The 20,083-nt window shown below is 46.5% G+C and overlaps 1 protein-coding gene across 3 annotated transcripts in view; it reads left to right on the forward strand.

Moving 5' to 3' along the window:
• Positions 1–20,083, forward strand: part of ZNF740 (zinc finger protein 740) — a 276,391-nt gene that overhangs the window by 123,729 nt on the left and 132,579 nt on the right. For all 3 annotated transcript variants that reach the window (XM_069230942.1, XM_069230941.1, XM_069230943.1), the window contains exon 4: positions 388–474. In XM_069230942.1, the coding sequence (XP_069087043.1) occupies positions 388–474 (87 nt within the window). The remainder of the gene's footprint in view (positions 1–387; positions 475–20,083) is intronic.

Raw genomic sequence — 20,083 nt, forward strand, 5'->3', positions numbered from 1 at the left:
GCTTCAGGCACACTTAAATAGTCGCTTATGGTGATTTTGGTGTTCTTGATGTTGCGGACTAGCCCTTCCTGATTAAATCGCCTGTTTTGACTTGTTTTCTTGTCAACTGCACTTAGTAGCATTAGGGAAAGTAGAGTGAAGGGAATGTTGTTTCTCTTTATTACCTTGGAAATGTCCATGTTGATGAATTTACTGACAAAAACTCCAAAATAAAAATATTTAAGAATTTGTTTAATTGTGCTATTATCTGAATGCAATATGATTGTTTAACGTTTTTTGCTCTTCAGTTTACTAAACAGCAATAGATTGGCAGACACTCTTTCATAGTGAGGTTTTGCAGAGCAAATATATAAGATGAAGTTACTATTTTTTCTGTCTGTTCTTTAGAGACTTCCAAAAGAAGAAGAGAAGGTTGTTGATCTGAAAGAGGAACCCAAATCTCCAGTCTCACCTCCAAAAAAAAGTCATAAAAAGGCAGGTAATCCTACTACAAGACACCAAATAATGCAATTAAAGTAGTCATACCAACAGCATTTTATTCGACTGCAGAGTTCTACTATAGCTAAAGGAAACCATGCTCCTGACTAAGCCAGTTATGCATAATATGGAGACCACTTTTTAATTATACATTGTTTTATTTATCTAGCTTGTATGGAGGCATATTTCACTCATTAGCCCTGTAGCCCTTGCCTTCCTGAAACACAATGAGCTTTAAGATGTGTGATGTTAATCACTCATCTTAGGGCTCCAAAAAGGGGCATTGCTAGCAATATCTTTAAGATACTTGTTGGCACCCCTCCATCTCTCCCTCATGTGCACATACTCCTATTCTTTCCACATTTACATTCAACCTTTATCTGTAGTGAAAATCTTGAGTCCATGCTCCCTCACCGACTTCAGGCACCTGTTCTCACACCTTTTGCACTGAATAGCACCAGCCCATATCAGCACTCCACGCTGTCACCTTTGGAGGAAATCAACCTTAGCACACCATGTAAGGAAAGGCCTCCTTGGCATGGTTACCCCCTGACTTTTTGCCTTTGCTGATGCTATGTTTTGATTTGAAAGTGTGCTGAGGCCTGCTAATCAGGCCCCAGCACCAGTGTTCTTTCCCTAACCTGTACTTTTGTTTTACACAATTGGCACACCCTGGCATCCAGATAAGTCCCTTGTAACTGGTACCCCTGGTACCAAGGGCCCTGATGCCAGTAAAGGTCTCTAAGGGCTGCAGCATATCTTATGCCACCCTGGGGACCCCTCACTCAGCACAGACACACTGCTTGCCAGCTTGTGTGTGCTGGTGAGGACAAAACGAGTAAGTCGACATGGCACTCCCCTCAGGGTGCCATGCCAACCTCACACTGCCTATGCAGTATAGATAAGTCACCCCTCTAGCAGGCCTTACAGCCCTAAGGCAGGGTGCACTATACCATAGGTGAGGGCACCAGTGCATGAGCACTGTGCCCCTACAGTGTCTAAGCCAAACCTTAGACATTGTAAGTACAGGGTAGCCATAAGAGTATATGGTCTGGGAGTCTGTCAAACACGAACTCCACAGCACCATAATGGCTACACTGAAAACTGGGAAGTTTGGTATCAAACTTCTCAGCACAATAAATGCACACTGATGCCAGTGTACAGTTTATTGTGAAATACACCCCAGAGGGCACCTTAGAGGTGCCCCCTGAAACTTTAACCAACTACCTGTGTAGGCTGACTGGTTCTAGCAGCCTGCCACACTCGAGACATGTTGCTGGCCCCATGGGGAGAGTGCCTTTGTCACTCTGAGGCCAGTAACAAAGCCTGCACTGGGTGGAGATGCTAACACCTCCCCCAGGCAGGAGCTGTAACACCTGGCGGTGAGCCTCAAAGGCTCACCCCCTTTGTTCCAGCACCGCAGGGCACTCCAGCTAGTGGAGTTGCCCGCCCCCTCCGGCCACGGCCCCACTTTTGGCGGCAAGGCTGGAGGAAATAATGAGAATAACAAGGAGTCGTCACTGGCCAGTCAGGACAGCCCCTAAGGTGTCCTGAGCTGAAGTGGCTCTAACTTTTAGAAATCCTCCATCTTGCAGATGGAGGATTCCCCCAATAGGGATAGGATTGTGACCCCCTCCCCTTGGGAGGGAGGCACAAAGAGGGTGTACCCAACCTCAGGGCTAGTAGCCATTGGCTACTAACCCCCCAGACCTAAACACGCCCTTAAATTTAGTATTTAAGGGCTCCCCTGAACCTAAGAATTTAGATTCCTGCAACTTACAAGAAGAGGACTGCTGAGCTGAAAACCCCTGCAGAAGAAGAAAGAAGACACCAACTGCTTTGGCCCCAGTCCTACCGGCCTGTCTCCTGCCTTCTAAAGAAACCTGCTCCAGCGACGCTTTCCCCAGGACCAGCGACCTCTGAATCCTCCGAGGACTACCCTGCTTCAAGAGGAACAAGAAACTCCAGAGGACAGCGGCCATGTTCCAAAAAGACTGCAACTTTGTTTCAGAGGAGCAGATTTAAAGACCCCTGCAATCCCCGCAAGAAGCGTGAGACTTGCAACACTGCACCTGGCGACCCCGACTGGTGGAGAAACAACGCTACAGGGAGGACCCTCCGGCGACTCCAAGACTGTGAGTAACCAAAGTTGTCCCCCCTGAGCCCCCACAGTGACGCCTGCAGAGGGAATCCCGAGGCTCCCCCTGACCGCGACTGCCTGACTCTAAAATCCCGACGGCTAGAAAAGACCCTGCACCCGCAGCCCCCAGCACCTGAAGGATCGAAACTCCAGTGCAGGAGTGACCCCCAGGAGGCCCTCTCCCTTGCCCAGGTGGTGGCTACCCCGAGGAGCCCCCCCCTTGCCTGCCTGCACCGCTGAAGAGACCCCTTGGTCTCCCATTGACTCCCATTGGAAACCCGACGCTTGTTTGCACACTGCACCCGGCCGCCCCGCGCTGCTGAGGGTGTACTTTTTGTGTGGACTTGTGTCCCCCCCCGGTGCCCTACAAAACCCCCCTGGTCTGCCCTCCGAAGACGCGGGTACTTACCTGCTGGCAGACTGGAACCGGGGCACCCCCTTCTCTCCATTGAAGCCTATGCGTTTTGGGCACCACTTTGAACTCTGCACCTGACCGGCCCTGAGCTGCTGGTGTGGTGACTTTGGGGTTGCTCTGAACCCCCAACGATGGGATACCTTGGACCCCAATCTTAACCCCGTAGGTGGTTTACTTACCTGCAAAAACTAACAGTTCGATGGCATCTGTCGCTGTAGATACACATGGTCTGCATAGCTCGCCATCTGGTGTTGGGTCGGAGTGTTACAAGTTGTTTTTCTTCGAAGAAGTGTTTTCGAGTCACTGGACCGAGTGACTCCTCCTTCTGTGCTCATTGCGCATGGGCGTCGACTCCATCTTCGATTGTTTTCTTTCCGCCATCGGGTTCGGACGTGTTCCTGTCGCTCCGAGTTTCGGAACGGAAAGATAGCTGAAAACGGAAGATTTTCGACGGTATCGTTGCGATCCGGTTCGAGATAAACACATACGACGACGCATTGAACATCGAAGCGCTTCGGTGCACTTCGGGGTAGATTTCGGCACACCGTCGGGGCCTAGTCGGCCCGACCGCGTGGAGAACACCGCCGATGGAACGGACCCCGTTTCGATTCTGCCCTGAATGCCACAACAAATATCCTTATACGGACCAACACTCGGTCTGTAACCTGTGCCTGTCACCCGAGCACAGCGAAGAATCCTGTGAGGCCTGTCGGGCGTTCCGGTCCCGAAAAACTCTGCGCGACCGTCGAGCGAGAAGACTGCAGATGGCGTCCACGCCAAAGGAGCATCGACAGTTCGAGACAGAAGAGGAACAGGAGGAATCCTTTTCCATCCAGGATTCAGACTCCGACAAACTCGACAATACAAAAACTGTGAGTAAGACGTCGAGATCAGAAATTAAAAAAGGCAAAAAGGCCCAGGGGACGCCACTGCCAACCGGCCATGGCTCAACCCAAATTCACGGTGACCAACAATCGGCACCGAAAAAGGCCCATTCAGTGTCGAGATCGTCCGACTCCGGTCGAGACACCGGCACGCAGCCTCCTCGGGACCGAGAGAGTGCTAAAGAGAAGCATCGACACCGAGAGTTCGGTGTCGACACGGATCGACGCCGAGACAGTGGCGCCGAAGACCATAGAGGCCAAGATTTTTCGGCACAAAAGAAGAGGAAGGTTACCTCGGAGCCGAAAAAACAAACAACAGGGTTTTCGGAACCGAAAAAAGCACCAACAGACCCAGTTTCAGGCTCCTATACTGAAGAACATTCTATGTCTTCACAAATGAAAAGACACAGATTCGAACAGGAACTGCAATCCACTGAAGTGGATCACACGCAAAAGCGTATCTTTATTCAGCAGGGGACAGGGAAGATCAGTACCCTTCCACCTGTCAAAAGAAAGAGAACACTTCAGTTTGTAGCACGAGAGGCTCCTCAGCAACAAACAGCAAAGACGGTAACACCTCCTCCCTCGCCTCCACCTGTAACTCCGGCTTCGCCAACTTACACCCCGTCACATTCGCCAGCTCACACCGCCATGAGCCACGACGACCAAGATCAAGACGCGTGGGACTTGTACGATGCACCAGTGTCTGATAACAGCCCAGACACATACCCAACTAGGCCATCACCACCTGAGGACAGCACAGCCTATTCACAAGTGGTGGCTAGAGCAGCTCAGTTCCATAATGTGGAACTACACTCTGAACAAGTAGAGGATGACTTTTTATTTAACACCCTCTCCTCCACCCACAGCTCCTACCAAAGCCTGCCTATGCTCCCAGGCATGCTACGCCATGCAAAGGAGATCTTCAAGGAGCCAGTTAAAAGTAGGGCAGTAACGCCTAGAGTGGACAAAAAGTATAAGGCGCCTCCTACGGACCCTGTATTCATCACCTCTCAGCTGCCACCAGATTCTGTGGTGGTAGGGGCTGCCAGAAAACGGGCAAATTCACACACTTCTGGGGATGCACCTCCCCCAGATAATGAAAGCAGAAAGTTCGATGCAGCCGGGAAGAGGGTCGCTGTCCAGGCAGCAAACCAGTGGCGCATCGCAAACTCACAAGCGCTGCTAGCGCGATACGACAGAGCCCACTGGGATGAGATGCAGCATCTCATTGAACATCTCCCAAAAGATCTACAAAAAAGAGCAAAACAGGTTGTTGAGGAGGGTCAAAACATTTCCAACAATCAAATACGCTCCTCTATGGATGCAGCAGACACAGCCGCAAGGACCATAAATACGTCGGTTACCATCCGTAGGCACGCATGGCTCAGAACGTCTGGATTCAAGCCAGAAATTCAGCAGGCAGTACTTAACATGCCAGTAAACGAAAAACTTCTGTTCGGTCCGGAGGTCGACACAGCCATAGAAAAGCTCAAAAAGGACACTGACACTGCCAAGGCCATGGGCGCACTCTACTCCCCGCAGAGCAGAGGATCTTATACTACCTTCCGCAAAAAACCTTTTAGAGGAGGGTTTCGGGGTCAGGCCACACAAGCCAGTACCTCACAGTCCGCACCGTCCACCTACCAGGGACAGTACAGGGGAGGCTTTCGGGGCCAGTATAGAGGAGGGCAATTCCCTAGGAATAGAGGAAGATTTCAAAGCCCCAAAACCACTACCAACAAGCAGTGACTCACACGTCACTCACCCCCCCCACACAACACCAGTGGGGGGAAGGATAGGTCAATATTACGAAGCATGGGAGGAAATAACTACAGACACATGGGTCCTAGCAATTATCCAACATGGTTATTGCATAGAATTCCTGCAATTCCCTCCAGACATACCACCAAAATCACAAAATTTATCAAAACACCATTCACAGCTTCTAGAGATAGAAGTTCAAGCACTACTGCAAAAAAATGCAATAGAATTAGTACCAAGCACACAAATAAACACATGAGTTTATTCACTGTACTTCTTGATACCAAAAAAGGACAAAACACTGAGACCAATTCTAGACCTCAGAGTAGTAAACACATTCATCAAATCAGACCACTTTCACATGGTCACACTACAAGAAGTGTTATCATTGCTCAAAAAACACAACTACATGACAACCCTAGACCTCAAAGACGCATATTTCCATATACCAATACATCAATCACACAGAAAATATCTAAGGTTTGTATTCAAAGGAATACATTACCAATTCAAAGTATTGCCTTTCGGTTTAACAACCGCTCCAAGGGTATTCACAAAATGCCTAGCAGTAGTCGCTGCACACATCAGAAGGCAGCAAATACATGTATTCCCGTATCTAGACGACTGGCTAATCAAAACCAGTTCGCTCACACAATGCTCAAACCACACAAATCAAGTCATACAAACCCTCTACAAACTAGGGTTCACCGTTCAACTTTGCAAAATCCAACATTCAGCCAAGCAAAGTACAGCAATATCTAGGAGCCATAATAGACACGACAAAAGGAGTAGCAACGCCAACTCCACAAAGAATTCACAATTTCAACAGAGTCATTCAACACATGTCTCCAAATCAAACAATACAAGCAAGAACAATACTACAGCTCCTAGGCATGATGTCCTCATGCATAGCCATTGTCCCAAACGCAAGACTGCACATGAGGCCCTTACAACAGTGCCTAGCCTCACAGTGGTCTCAAGCACAGGGTCACCTTCTAGATCTGGTGTTAATAGACCGCCAAACTTACCTCTCGCTTCTATGGTGGAACAGTATAAATTTAAACAAAGGGCGGCCTTTCCAAGACCCAGTGCCACAGTACGTAATAACAACAGATGCTTCCATGACAGGGTGGGGAGCACATCTCAATCAACACAACATAAGAGGACAATGGAACTTACATCAAACAAAACTGCATATAAATCATCTAGAATTATTAGCAGTTTTTCAAGCACTAAAAGCTTTTCAACCAATCATAACCCACAAATACATCCTTGTCAAAACAGACAACATGACCACGATGTATTATCTAAACAAACAAGGAGGAACACATTCAACGCAGTTAAGCTTATTAGCTCAAAACATATGGAAGTGGGCAATCCACCATCAAATTCGCCTAATAGCACAGTTTATTCCAGGGATCCAGAATCAACTGGCAGACAATCTCTCTCGAGATCACCAGCAAGTCCACGAATGGGAAATCCACCCACAAATTCTGAACACCTACTTCACACTCTGGGGAACACCTCAAATAGACTTATTTGCAACAAAAGAGAACGCAAAATGCCAAACCTTCGCGTCCAGATACCCACACAAGCAATCCCAAGGCAATGCCCTATGGATGAACTGGTCAGGAATATTTGCTTACGCTTTTCCTCCTCTCCCTCTCCTCCCTTATCTAGTAAACAAATTGAGTCAAAACAAACTCAAACTCATTTTAATAGCACCAACGTGGGCAAGACAACCCTGGTACACAACACTGCTAGATCTTTCTGTAGTACCCCACATCAAACTGCCCAACAAACCAGATCTGTTAACGCAACACAACCAACAGATCAGACACCCAGATCCAGCATCGCTGAATCTAGCAATCTGGCTCCTGAAATCCTAGAATTCGGACACTTACAACTTAGCCAAGAGTGTATGGAAGTCATAAAACAGGCCAGAAGGCCATCCACTAGACACTGCTACGCAAGTAAGTGGAAAAGATTTGTTTGTTACTGCCATCATAATCAGATACAACCACTAGACGCAACTCCAAAACATATAGTAAATTACTTGCTCCATTTACAAAAAGCAAAGCTAGCCTTCTCTTCTATTAAAATACACCTTGCAGCAATATCTGCATACCTACAAACTACCTATTCAACTTCCTTGTATAGGATACCAGTCATCAAAGCATTCATAGAAGGTCTTAAAAGAATTATACCACCAAGAACACCACCTGTTCCTTCATGGATCCTAAACGTGGTCCTAACAAGACTCATGGGCCCACCTTTCGAACCCATGCACTCTTGCGGAATACAATTCCTAACCTGGAAAGTTGCCTTTCTCATCGCCATTACATCTCTGAGAAGAGTAAGTGAAATTCAAGCATTCACAACACAGGAATCTTTTATACAAATACATAAAAATAAGGTCGTCCTACGACCTAATCCAAAATTTTTACCAAAAGTTATTTCACCGTTCCATCTAAATCAAACGGTAGAACTACCAGTTTTTTTCCCACAGCCAGATTCTGTGGCTGAAAGAGCACTACATACATTAGATGTCAAAAGAGCATTAATGTACTACATTGACAGAACAAAAAACATCAGAAAGACTAAACAGCTATTTATTGCATTCCAAAAACCTCATGCAGGTAACCCAATATCAAAACAAGGTATAGCCAGATGGATTGTTAAATGCATCCAAATCTGCTACCTTAAAGCAAAAAGACAACTGCCCATTACTCCCAGGGCACATTCAACAAGGAAAAAAGGTGCTTCAATGGCCTTTTTAGGAAACATCCCAATGCATGAAATATGTAAGGCGGCCACATGGTCTACGCCTCACACATTCACCAAACACTACTGTATAGATGTGCTATCCGCACAACAGGCTGCAGTAGGTCAAGCTGTATTAAGAACTCTATTTCAGACAACTTCTACTCCTACAGGCTAAACCACCGCTTATGGGGAAATAACTGCTTACTAGTCTATGCAGACCATGTGTATCTACAGCGACAGATGCCATCAAACTGAAAATGTCACTTACCCAGTGTACATCTGTTCGTGGCATCAGTCGCTGAGATTCACATGGGCCCACCCACCTCCCCGGAAGCCTGTAGCAGTTCAGAAGTTACCTTCAATTTTGTACATTTGTATATATATTATTTAAACCTTTAATAGGTACATACTTACACATTTCATTGCGCGGGCACTATTACTATAGTACAACTCCTACCTCACCCTCTGCGGGGAAAACAATCGAAGATGGAGTCGACGCCCATGCGCAATGAGCACAGAAGGAGGAGTCACTCGGTCCAGTGACTCGAAAACACTTCTTCGAAGAAAAACAACTTGTAACACTCCGACCCAACACCAGATGGCGAGCTATGCAGACCATGTGAATCTCAGCGACTGATGCCACGAACAGATGTACACTGGGTAAGTGACATTTTCATTACTTTACCTCCCCCAGGAACTGTAAAAATTGCACTGTGTCCACTTTTAAAACAGCTAAATGTGTTTTATGTAAAAAGTATATATGCTACTGTGATTATTCAAAGTTCCTAAAGTACTTACCTGCAATACCTTTCAAATGAGATATTACATGTAGAATTTGAACCTGTGGTTCTTAAAATAAACTAAGAAAAGATATTTTTCTATACAAAAACCTATTGGCTGGAATTGTCTCTGAGTGTGTGTTCCTCATTTATTGCCTGTGTGTATGTACACCAAATGCTTAACACTACTCCTTTGATAAGCCTACTGCTCGACCACACTACCACAAAATAGAGCATTAGTATTATCTCTTTTTGCCACTATCTTACCTCTAAGGGGAACCCTTGGACTCTGTGCATACTATTCCTTACTTTGAAATAGTGCATACAGAGCCAACTTCCTACACACCACTTTTTAATATAATACCTTTGCAACCCCAAATTTCACTTTGATAAGATTCATTCTGTGTCTTGGCAGGTGCCTATTTCTCTCCACTCTCACAGCTTCCACTACCTTCAAATTTCCAGTTGTGTTGTCTTAGCCTGAAATGTAATTTGATGTCCAACATCTCTGAGATTGTCACACTAGTGCCATATCAGACGTCTCACAATGAATTTATAAGAAAACATCCTCTCATCACCCGTTTTTGCTTGCAGTTTGACAGGCATGGTGTCTTTCCTTGAAAACATTTCAGTTCCCTGAATGTAGAACTTTTGGCAGAGAGATCAAAACATCATCTTGAAGAGGGTCTCCCTGTCCAAACGAGATAAAGAATGTTTGTTTCAGTGTTGAGTGTCTTCACTAGATAGATGACAGCAGTCTGTCTAGTTTACTGTCTTGAAGCCACCACCCTTTTTTACTCTCTTTGAGCCTAACCTTGTTTTTGTTTAGTCACAGTGTCTAGGTATTTAAGAATTTAAAAGGTTGCAGGTAGAAAGTGGTGTCAACATTTATTCCTGCAACATGAGCAATGTGGAGAGCATAACAAATTCCATAAAGAAGTTTGGGCAGTAGGTACAAGGGTCATTTGTATACACATGAAAATCACCTGCAGTGCGCAGCATTATGATTTCCCAGTCCTGTTTCCGTTTATAGCCATTAGTTAGATGCTCCATACATATTTAACTGACCAAATGCTACCTGGCCACAGCAAACAACCTGAAGCTGTGCACCTTTGCCTCATTCCTCTTCCTACCTGAAAGATACAGAATACCACTTTTCGCTGTACTTCTTGCAGTCTTGTTGTTAAATAACATTTGTATTGAAGTGATATTTTGCAAACCAGAGTTTGCTCACCTCAAGAATTTTAAAAACAAGTGACACATCAAGGAGTTTTCATGTGTGTTTGATATAGCCCGTAGTCATTCTGTTCTTAGTCTTTGTCCTATGTCTTTTGTTGTAAAGCGGCTGAGGTTCATCTTGATGAACTGGTTCAGAATAAAGGCAGACTGGGCCTTGTATTTTGGATCTGACACCTGGATTTTAGCCAGTACCTTGACTATGGCAAGCTGCAAATGAATGAGTGCTTTGACATACATTCCCTTTTAGTTTACCTTTTTAAGGTCGAGCCTGCGATAGCGAGACACTGTTGTAGTTAGAAAAGGGCTTGGAGTTCACCCGTGGCTTACCATTTGTTGGCTTGTGTGGCACTCATCTTTAGCCTTTTATTTAGTGACTGGAGGCCATATCATCATTTCCGTTCCCGTCTGTGGAGCGTGGACCAAGCACTGATTGATTCAGCTTAATCAGTGCAGTCTGCTGCTCCTGGCGTGATTGAGGTACTATTTTACTTGTTTTAACTTCTAGTACCCTACAAACAGGAGGCATGTCACTAGCAAAAATTTGCCCAACAGGACAAACAAAATTGCAAAGTTGTATCTTCTATAGTTAACTTTTTGTTTTTGTTTTTCCAAGTCTTCTTTTCTCACTTTGCACTCATGTTTACATGTTTAGTTTTGTTTTTGTTTTTTTAGCTTCTAGTGCCCTGCAAACTGAAGGTGCATAACTGGCAAAACTTTGCCCAGCATGGCCAAAAAAAAACAACCTAGAAAAGTTGTTGTATTTTCTATAGTTATTATTATTATTTTTTTTTAATTTTGCCAGGACTTCTTTTCTCACTTTGTACTCGTGTTTTGTTTTTGCTCATGGTTGCTCTTCTCAAAAGATGACTATTATCCTGTTCTGAATATTGTAAAACAACATTGCTTCTTTTTTATGTGTATTTTTTTTTTAAATTATACCTTACCACATAATTGTGCAGTACTCCCCAATCCTCCCCACTCCAGTCTGCCCAATTCAAATCCAATCCATCTCACTCCAATCCTCCTCCCAACCCACCCCACTCTAATTAAAAACAATCTGCCCCACTCAACCCAAAACAATCTGCCCCACTCCAACCCAAAACAATGTGTCCCACTTCAGTCTGACTCACACCAATCCAAAATAATGTGCCCCACTTGAATCTACCCCACTTCAGTCTAAAACAATGCGCCCCACTCCAACCCAAAACATTGTGCTCCAATTGAATCTGCCTCACTCCAATCCAAAACAATCTGCCCACTCAGAACAGTCTGCCTACTCCATTCAGCCACACTCCATCCCAATTCACCACACTCCAATACTCCCATCCCACCCACTCCAATCTGCCCCCCTTCAATCAAAACAATCTGCATCACTCCAGTACAGCAATCCAAAACAGTGTGCCCCACCCCAATCTAAAACAATGTGCCCCGCCCAAATCCAAAACAATCCGCCCCACCACAATCCAAAACCATATGCTCCAGTCCAAAACAGTCTGCCCCGCTCTGGTCCAAAACAGTCTGCCCCGCTCTGGTCCAAAACAGTCTGCCCCGCTCTGGTCCAAAACAGTCTGCCCCGCTCTGGTCCAAAACAGTCTGCCCCGCTCTGGTCCAAAACAGTCTGCCCCGCTCTGGTCCAAAACAGTCTGCCCCGCTCTGGTCCAAAACAGTCTGCCCCGCTCTGGTCCAAAACAGTCTGCCCCGCTCTGGTCCAAAACAGTCTGCCCCGCTCTGGTCCAAAACAGTCTGCCCCGCTCTGGTCCAAAACAGTCTGCCCCGCTCTGGTCCAAAACAGTCTGCCCCGCTCTGGTCCAAAACAGTCTGCCCCGCTCTGGTCCAAAACAGTCTGCCCCGCTCTGGTCCAAAACAGTCTGCCCCGCTCTGGTCCAAAACAGTCTGCCCCGCTCTGGTCCAAAACAGTCTGCCCCGCTCTGGTCCAAAACAGTCTGCCCCGCTCTGGTCCAAAACAGTCTGCCCCGCTCTGGTCCAAAACAGTCTGCCCCGCTCTGGTCCAAAACAGTCTGCCCCGCTCTGGTCCAAAACAGTCTGCCCCGCTCTGGTCCAAAACAGTCTGCCCCGCTCTGGTCCAAAACAGTCTGCCCCGCTCTGGTCCAAAACAGTCTGCCCCGCTCTGGTCCAAAACAGTCTGCCCCGCTCCAATCCACCCCACTCCAGTCTGCCCCCTTCAATACAAAACAATCTGCCTCACTCCAGTACAGCAGTCCAAAACAGTGTGCCCCGTCTAAAACAATGTGCCCTGCACAAACCCAAAACAATCCACCCCACCACAATCCAAAACCATATGCTCCAGTCCGAAACAGTCTGCCCCGCTCCAATCCGAAACAGTCTGCCCCGCTCCAATCCGAAACAGTCTGCCTCGCTCCAATTCACCCCACTCCAGTCCACCTCACCCCATTCCACCCTACTCCAGTTTGCCCCTTAAATACAAAACAATCTGCCTCACTCCAGTACAGCAGTCCAAAACAGTGTGCCCCACCCCAATCTCAAAAGAATGTGCGTCACCCAAATCCAAAACAATCTATCCCCACCATAATCCAAAACAATCTGCTCCAGTCCAAAACAGTCTGCCCCACTCCAGTCCAAAACAATCTGCCCCACTCCAGTCCAAAACAATCTGCCCCACTCCAGTCCAAAACAGTCTGCCCCACTCCAGTCCAAAACAGTCTGTCCCTCTCCATTCTAATTTGCCCCACTCAAATCCATCAGTCCTCCTCACCATATTCCACCTTACTCCAATCTGCCCCCCCTTCAATCCAAAACAGTCTGTCCCACTCCAATCTAAATTAATTTGCCCTCTCCAATCCTCCCGGTCCATTCTAATCCGCCCCATTCCAATCCACCCCACCCCAAACCAGTTCACCTCACCTCATTACATCCTACTCAGTCTGCCACACTGCAATCCAAAATAAACTGCCTACTCCATTCCAAAACAGTATGCCCCATTCCAGTCTGCCCCACTCAATCTAAAACAATCTACCCCACTCCATTCTAAAATAATCTACCACCACCTTACTTCAATCTGTCCCCCCTTCAATCCAAAACAATCTGCACCACTCCAATCTAAAACAATTTTCCCACTCCAATTCTCCCAGTCCATTCTAATCCGCCCCACTCCAATCCACCCCACCCCAATCCAGTCCACCTCACCACATTCCACCCTAATCCAATCTGCCCCACTCCAGTCCAAAACAAACTGCCTACTCCATTCCAAAACAGTATGACCCATTCCAGTCTGCCCCACTCAATCCAAAACAATCTACCCCACTCCAATCTGTCCCACTCCATTCCAAAATAATCTACCTCACTCTCATCTAAAACAATTTGCCCCACTCCAGTCTTCACCATTCCAATCCAAAACAATCTGCCCCTCTCCATTTCCCTCAATCCAATCCTCCCCACTCCAATCTGCCCCCCTCCAGTCCAAAATAATCTGCTCCAGTCCAAAATAATCTGTCCCACTGCAGTTCAAAATAATCTGCCCCACTCCAGTCCAAAATAATCTGCCCCACTCCAGTCCAAAATAATCTGCCCCACTCCAGTCCAAAATAATCTGCCCCACTCCAGTCCAAAATAATCTGCCCCACTCCAGTCTAAAACAATCTGCCCCACTCCAATCTAAAACAATCTGCCCCACTCCAGTCTAAAACAATCTGACCCACTCCAGTCTAAAACAATCTGACCCACTCCAATCTAAAACAATCTGACCCACTCCAATCTAAAACAATCTGACGCACTCCAATCTAAAACAATCTGACCCACTCCAATCTAAAACAATCTGACCCACTCCAATCTAAAACAATCTGACCCACTCCAATCTAAAACAATCTGACCCACTCCGGTCCAAAACAATCTGCCCCACTCCAGTCCAAAACAATCTGCCCCGCTCTGTTCCAAAACAATCTGCCCCGCTCTGTTCCAAAACAATCTGCCCCGCTCTGTTCCAAAACAATCTGCCCCGCTCTGTTCCAAAACAATCTGCCCCGCTCTGGTCCAAAACAATCTGCCCCGCTCTGGTCCAAAACAATCTGCCCCGCTCTGGTCCAAAACAATCTGCCCCGCTCTGGTCCAAAACAATCTGCCCCACTCCAGTCCAAAACAATCTGCCCCACTCCAGTCCAAAACAATCTGCCCCACTTCAGTCCAAAACAATCTGCCCCACTTCAGTCTGTCCCAGTACATGTCAAAACAATCTGCCCCACTTCAGTCTGTCCCAGTACAAGCCAAAACAATCTGCCCCACTTCAGTCTGTCCCAGTACAAGCCAAAACAATCTGCCCCACTTCAGTCTGTCCCAGTACAAGCCAAAACAATCTGCCCCACTTCAATCTGTCCCAGTACAAGCCAAAACAATCTGCCCCACTTCAACGTGCCCAACTTCAGTCCAAAATATTCTGCCCAACTCCAATCCAAAATAATCTCCCCCACTCCAATCCAAAATAATCTCCCCCACTCCAATCCAAAATAATCTCCCCCACTCCAATCCAAAATAATCTCCCCCACTCCAATCCAAAACAATCTGCTCTAGTTCAATCCTAAACAGTCTGCCCTGCCCCCCTACAATCTGCCAGCCTCTAATCCTCCAATCCCCAAAAATCCACCCCACTCTAATCTAAAACAATCTTCCCCCTCCATACTGCCCCACTCCAATCCAAAACAGTCTGCTCTACTGAATTCCAAACAATCAGCCCAACTTCAATCCAAAACAATCTGCCCACTCCAATCCAAAACAGTCTGCCCAAATCCAATCCACCCCACTCCAAGTCACTGCAATCCAGCCCACCTCACCACGATCCTCCCCACTCCAATGTGCCTCAATCCAGAACAATCTGCCCCACTCTAATCCTCCCGCTCCGTACTAATCCGCCCCAGTCCAATCCACCACACCCCTTTCCAATCCAAAACAATCTGCCTACTCCATTCCAAAACAGTATGCCCCACTCTAAAACAATCTGCCCTACTCCAGTACCAACAAATCTACCCCACTCTAATCCAAAACAATTTGCCCTACTCCAGTCTTCTCCAATCCAAAACAATCTACCCCACTCCAATCCAAAACAATCTGCCCCACTCCAATACCAAAAAAATCTACCCCACTCTAATCTAATACAGTTTGCCCTACTCTAGTCTTCCCCACTCCAATCTAAAATGGTCTGTCCCTCTCCATTTCCCCAATCCAATCTGCCTCAATCCAGTCCAAAACAATCTGCCCCACTTCAATCCAAAACAATCTGTCCTACTTTAATCCTAAACAATCTGCCCCACTTCAATCCAAAAAGGTCTGCCCCACTTCAATCCAAAAAGGTCTGCCCCACTTCAATCCAAAACAGAATGCCCCACTCCAGTCTGCCCCACTACAATCCAAAACAATCTACCCCACTTCAATCTGTCCAGCACAAGCCAGAACAATCTGCCCCACTCCAACGTGCCCAACTTTAGTCCAAAACAATCTGCCCCCTCCAATTCGAAACAATCTGCCCCCTCCAATTCGAAACAATCTGCCCCCCCCTCCGATCCAAAACAATCTGCCCCCCCCCCTCCGATCCAAAACTATCTGCCCCCCCCCCCGATCCAAAACAATCTGCCTCCTCCAATCCACACAATCTGCCCCTTCCAATCCACACAATCTGCCCTGTCCAATCCAAAACAATCTCCCCACCTCCAATGGAAAAAAAAAAAAACACCCCTCTCATCTAAAACAGTGTTCCCCACTCCAATACAAAGCAATCTGCCCTTCTCCATTTCCCCACTCCAACCAGCCCCACTTCAATCCAAAACAGACTTCCCTACACCATTCCAAAGCAATCTGCCCCGCTCCATTCCAAAGCAATCTGCCCCGCTCCATTCCAAAGCAATCTGCCCCGCTCCATTCCAAAGCAATCTGCCCCGCTCCATTCCAAAGCAATCTGCCCCGCTCCATTCCAAAGCAATCTGCCCCGCTCCATTCCAAAGCAATCTGCCCCGCTCCATTCCAAAGCAATCTGCCCCGCTCCATTCCAAAGCAATCTGCCCCGCTCCATTCCAAAGCAATCTGCCCCGCTCCATTCCAAAGCAATCTGCCCCGCTCCATTCCAAAGCAATCTGCCCCGCTCCAGTCCAAAACAATCTGCCCCGCTCCAGTCCAAAACAATCTGCCCCGCTCCAGTCCAAAACAATCTGCCCCGCTCCAGTCCAAAACAATCTGCCCCGCTCCAGTCCAAAACAATTGGTCCCACTCCAATACAAAAGTCTGCTCTACTCAATTCCAAAACAATCAGCCCCACGCCAGTCCTCAATAATCAGTCCCATCCCCATCCAAAACAATCTGCCCCACTCCAATCTAGTCCACCTCACCCCCCATCCCAATTCACCCCACGCCAATCCACCATTATCCATTCCACACCAGGCCAGTCCACCCCAATCCAATCCACCCCACTGCACTTCATCAGTCTCACCCACCCTGCTCCAGTTCAACCCACCTTACTCCGGTCGAACTCAGCCTACTCTAGTCCAGCCCACCCCACTCCAGTACACCACATTCCAATCCAACCCAACCCACTCATGTCCAACTCACCCCAATCCAATCTAACCTAATTCACCCATTCCAATGCACCCACCTTACCAGAGTCCATTATTGTCCACCTTGATCCACTCCAATCTAATCCACCACACCTCAGTGCATTGCTCCTCACTCCAGTCCACCTTACCACACCCCAATTCAATCTACCCTCTTCCAGCCTACTCCACCCCAGTTCATTCCAGTCAACGACACTTCAATCCACACCACTTCACTTCAGTCCACCCCACTCCAGTCTAGTCCTATCCACCCCATTCCAGCCCACCCGCTCTAGGCTAACCAGTCCACCCCACGCCATTCCATCCACTCAACATCATTCCAATCCACCCTACTTCAGTCCAGTCCACTCCACTTAATCAAATAAATCCAATCTACCCCACTCCTTTCCACTCCACACCAGTCTTATCCACCTACTCCAGTTCACCCCACTCAAAACCACCCCATTCCAATCCAATCCACCCCACCCCACCATAGTCCTATCACATCAGTCCAATTCACCCACTCCAATCCAGCCCCCATTTCAATCCACCCCACTCCTTTCAGTCACTTCACTTCACTCCACTCAACCCAATCCACCCCACTACCCCAGTCCACTCCACCCCGTTCCACCCCATGCCACTCCACAACACTCTCTGCCACTGAACCATTGAACTCTACTCTCCGCTTAACTCTACTCCCCCTACTCCACTCTACAACACTGCTGTCCCACTCCACACTGCTTAACTTCTAGCCATGCTGAACAGCAGCCACAATAATGTACATGTCAAAATAACATTGCCAAAGCCAATAGCTCTTGTATAGGCGAGACCTACTGGCTTTGCCAATGCTTGTTCATAAATATGGGTAGTAGTAGCTTTTATGGTTCTCTTTCTATCCTAAGTAGACAAGACATACAGTCATGGGGATTCTGTATTTTTAGACTACAGGTTAAACAAAACAAACAAACAAAAACATATTCATTGACAAAATGTCACTAAATTTGCCATTGTGTGACTAGTAGCCACTGTGGGATAGTATATTCCAGATGCACAGCTGTGCTCTAATGAACTGCCTTTCTATAAACATCAGAGCATAAAGACAGGCGTGTAGCAATTCTTTCAGACATACCATTCCTTATCGAATTGATGAGTAGCGTGACAGCCATATTTTGACAAATAAATTGGCATGCCAAGCATAAGCACACTGTCCCTATAAACATTTTCGATGTTGCTGAAGGGAATATCTGGAGCCCTGCAGAAGTTCTGATTCTAGAACATTGAGATGCAAGCTGTAGATTCTTCTGTAGCAAACCACCCAACATGGCTGCTATTCTAGTGAGCGAGTGCATTCGATCAAAGTCTTATGGTAGCTCAGACCTACAGGTTTGATGATTTATGTGTCTCACTTCTGGATGGGTGTAATATTGTACTCTTTTTTGAAATACAAAATGAGGGACGTAAGAGTTGCCTTTTGCACCAAATATTTTAAGCACATATCTATTGCAGTTTTATTTGTCTTAATATGTAATGGTTCAAAATCAAATGTAGTCAGTGCATGGTGTTTTGTCCTCAAGCCCCCTCTACACTGTTGGGTTACTTTTGTGATCCTAGTGTTTATACAAGGCTGTGGATTACTGACATCCCCAAAGAAGCCCTTGGCAGATTAAATTGAGGTGCACCAATTCAGGATCTATTAAGTCACGCATGTTCAACCTCTGCCCCTGTCGGCCCTTATCAAATTCAGATTCTATTTTTATTGTGGGATAGGTACACTTACCAGGTGTCTTTTGGTGTGGAAATACGACAAAAGGGAATTGGGGATGAAGAAGTAATTGAGGTTCGAGATTCCTGAGTGTGTCCCTGAAAAAAAAGAAAACTTCCTCTACCACATTCAAGTAATCAACCTCAGCTCCAGTGATGTCCAATTACAAAACAAAGGCAAAGGATGAATGCACTACTTTTGGGAGAAAAATTAGAAGTATACGAGATGGCCTTCTGATGACTGCTGAGCCTCAAGTCCATGAATTATATTGAATATCAACTATTGAATAACTTATAATACAAAAATGAACTACTGTATACATGTTTGAAGTATGTCTGAAAAACAAGTAGAAAGCCAGTACAACTGAACAAATCCTTGCCTCAGTATAACATCTTACCCAGCAGACAACCATGCTTCAAGGACATGGTCTTGCTGGACCTGTTGAGTTGCAGCACAGTTTGGATGGGGTGAGAGATATGGGGGTGGAATCACAGAAAAACTGATATCCTGAATCTGCTGCTTTGCAAGGTTGTATTTGATAAAGTGGATCACACTCAATATATGTAAGTAGTTCTCCATGTTTCATTAATCTCCATAATAGCAAGGAGTGTTTCCCAGGGCTTCACAATGTTACCAACTGAAATAAATATGTATTTTGGCCCTTTTGATGATTGTTTTTCAAACCTGCATCTTCCTTTCCATTTCTATGGCAAGGATCTCCAGATAATAGTAAAAGGGGATGGATGAAACTGGAATCATGAGGCCCTACAAAGGTGGATCTGAGATGTTGGAGCTGGCTTAAGCTTAAGTGTGTTTGACCGTGTTGATTGGGCACTTCTGTCCAAAACAGTTCATAATACAAATTTGGGTCCCCAATGAAATCTTTCATTTTGGAAAATGATGTGGGTCCTTCCGCTGGACTCCAGACACACTCATGCCTTCTGGAAACCATTTGACTGACCCTGGGTACAAGGCAAGAATGACCCTTCTCATCGTCATTCTTTTCCCTGATGATGGAGTTTTTTCTAACATGGATGGCTCATCCAGAGATTACCGGCCTAGAAAAATTGGATGAACAGGTGAAAATGGCCCTCTTTGTGGATGACGTACTTTGTTTTCTGAACAATCCCTCTGGCTTCTGCCCAGCATTGATGAGAGTTGGAAATGTTATGACTTGTGGCTGGATTCAAAGTCCGCCAGCAGAAATCTAAAGGGATGGGAAAATTCAAGACGACAGCAAGACAGTGGCAGCTAGTTCTGGGTTACAGTTGGCCTTGAATCGGGGCAATTACTTGGGAGTGATTATTCC

The sequence above is a fragment of the Pleurodeles waltl genome, chromosome 4_2, assembly GCF_031143425.1.
Source record: "Pleurodeles waltl isolate 20211129_DDA chromosome 4_2, aPleWal1.hap1.20221129, whole genome shotgun sequence".
NCBI lineage: Eukaryota > Metazoa > Chordata > Amphibia > Caudata > Salamandridae > Pleurodeles > Pleurodeles waltl.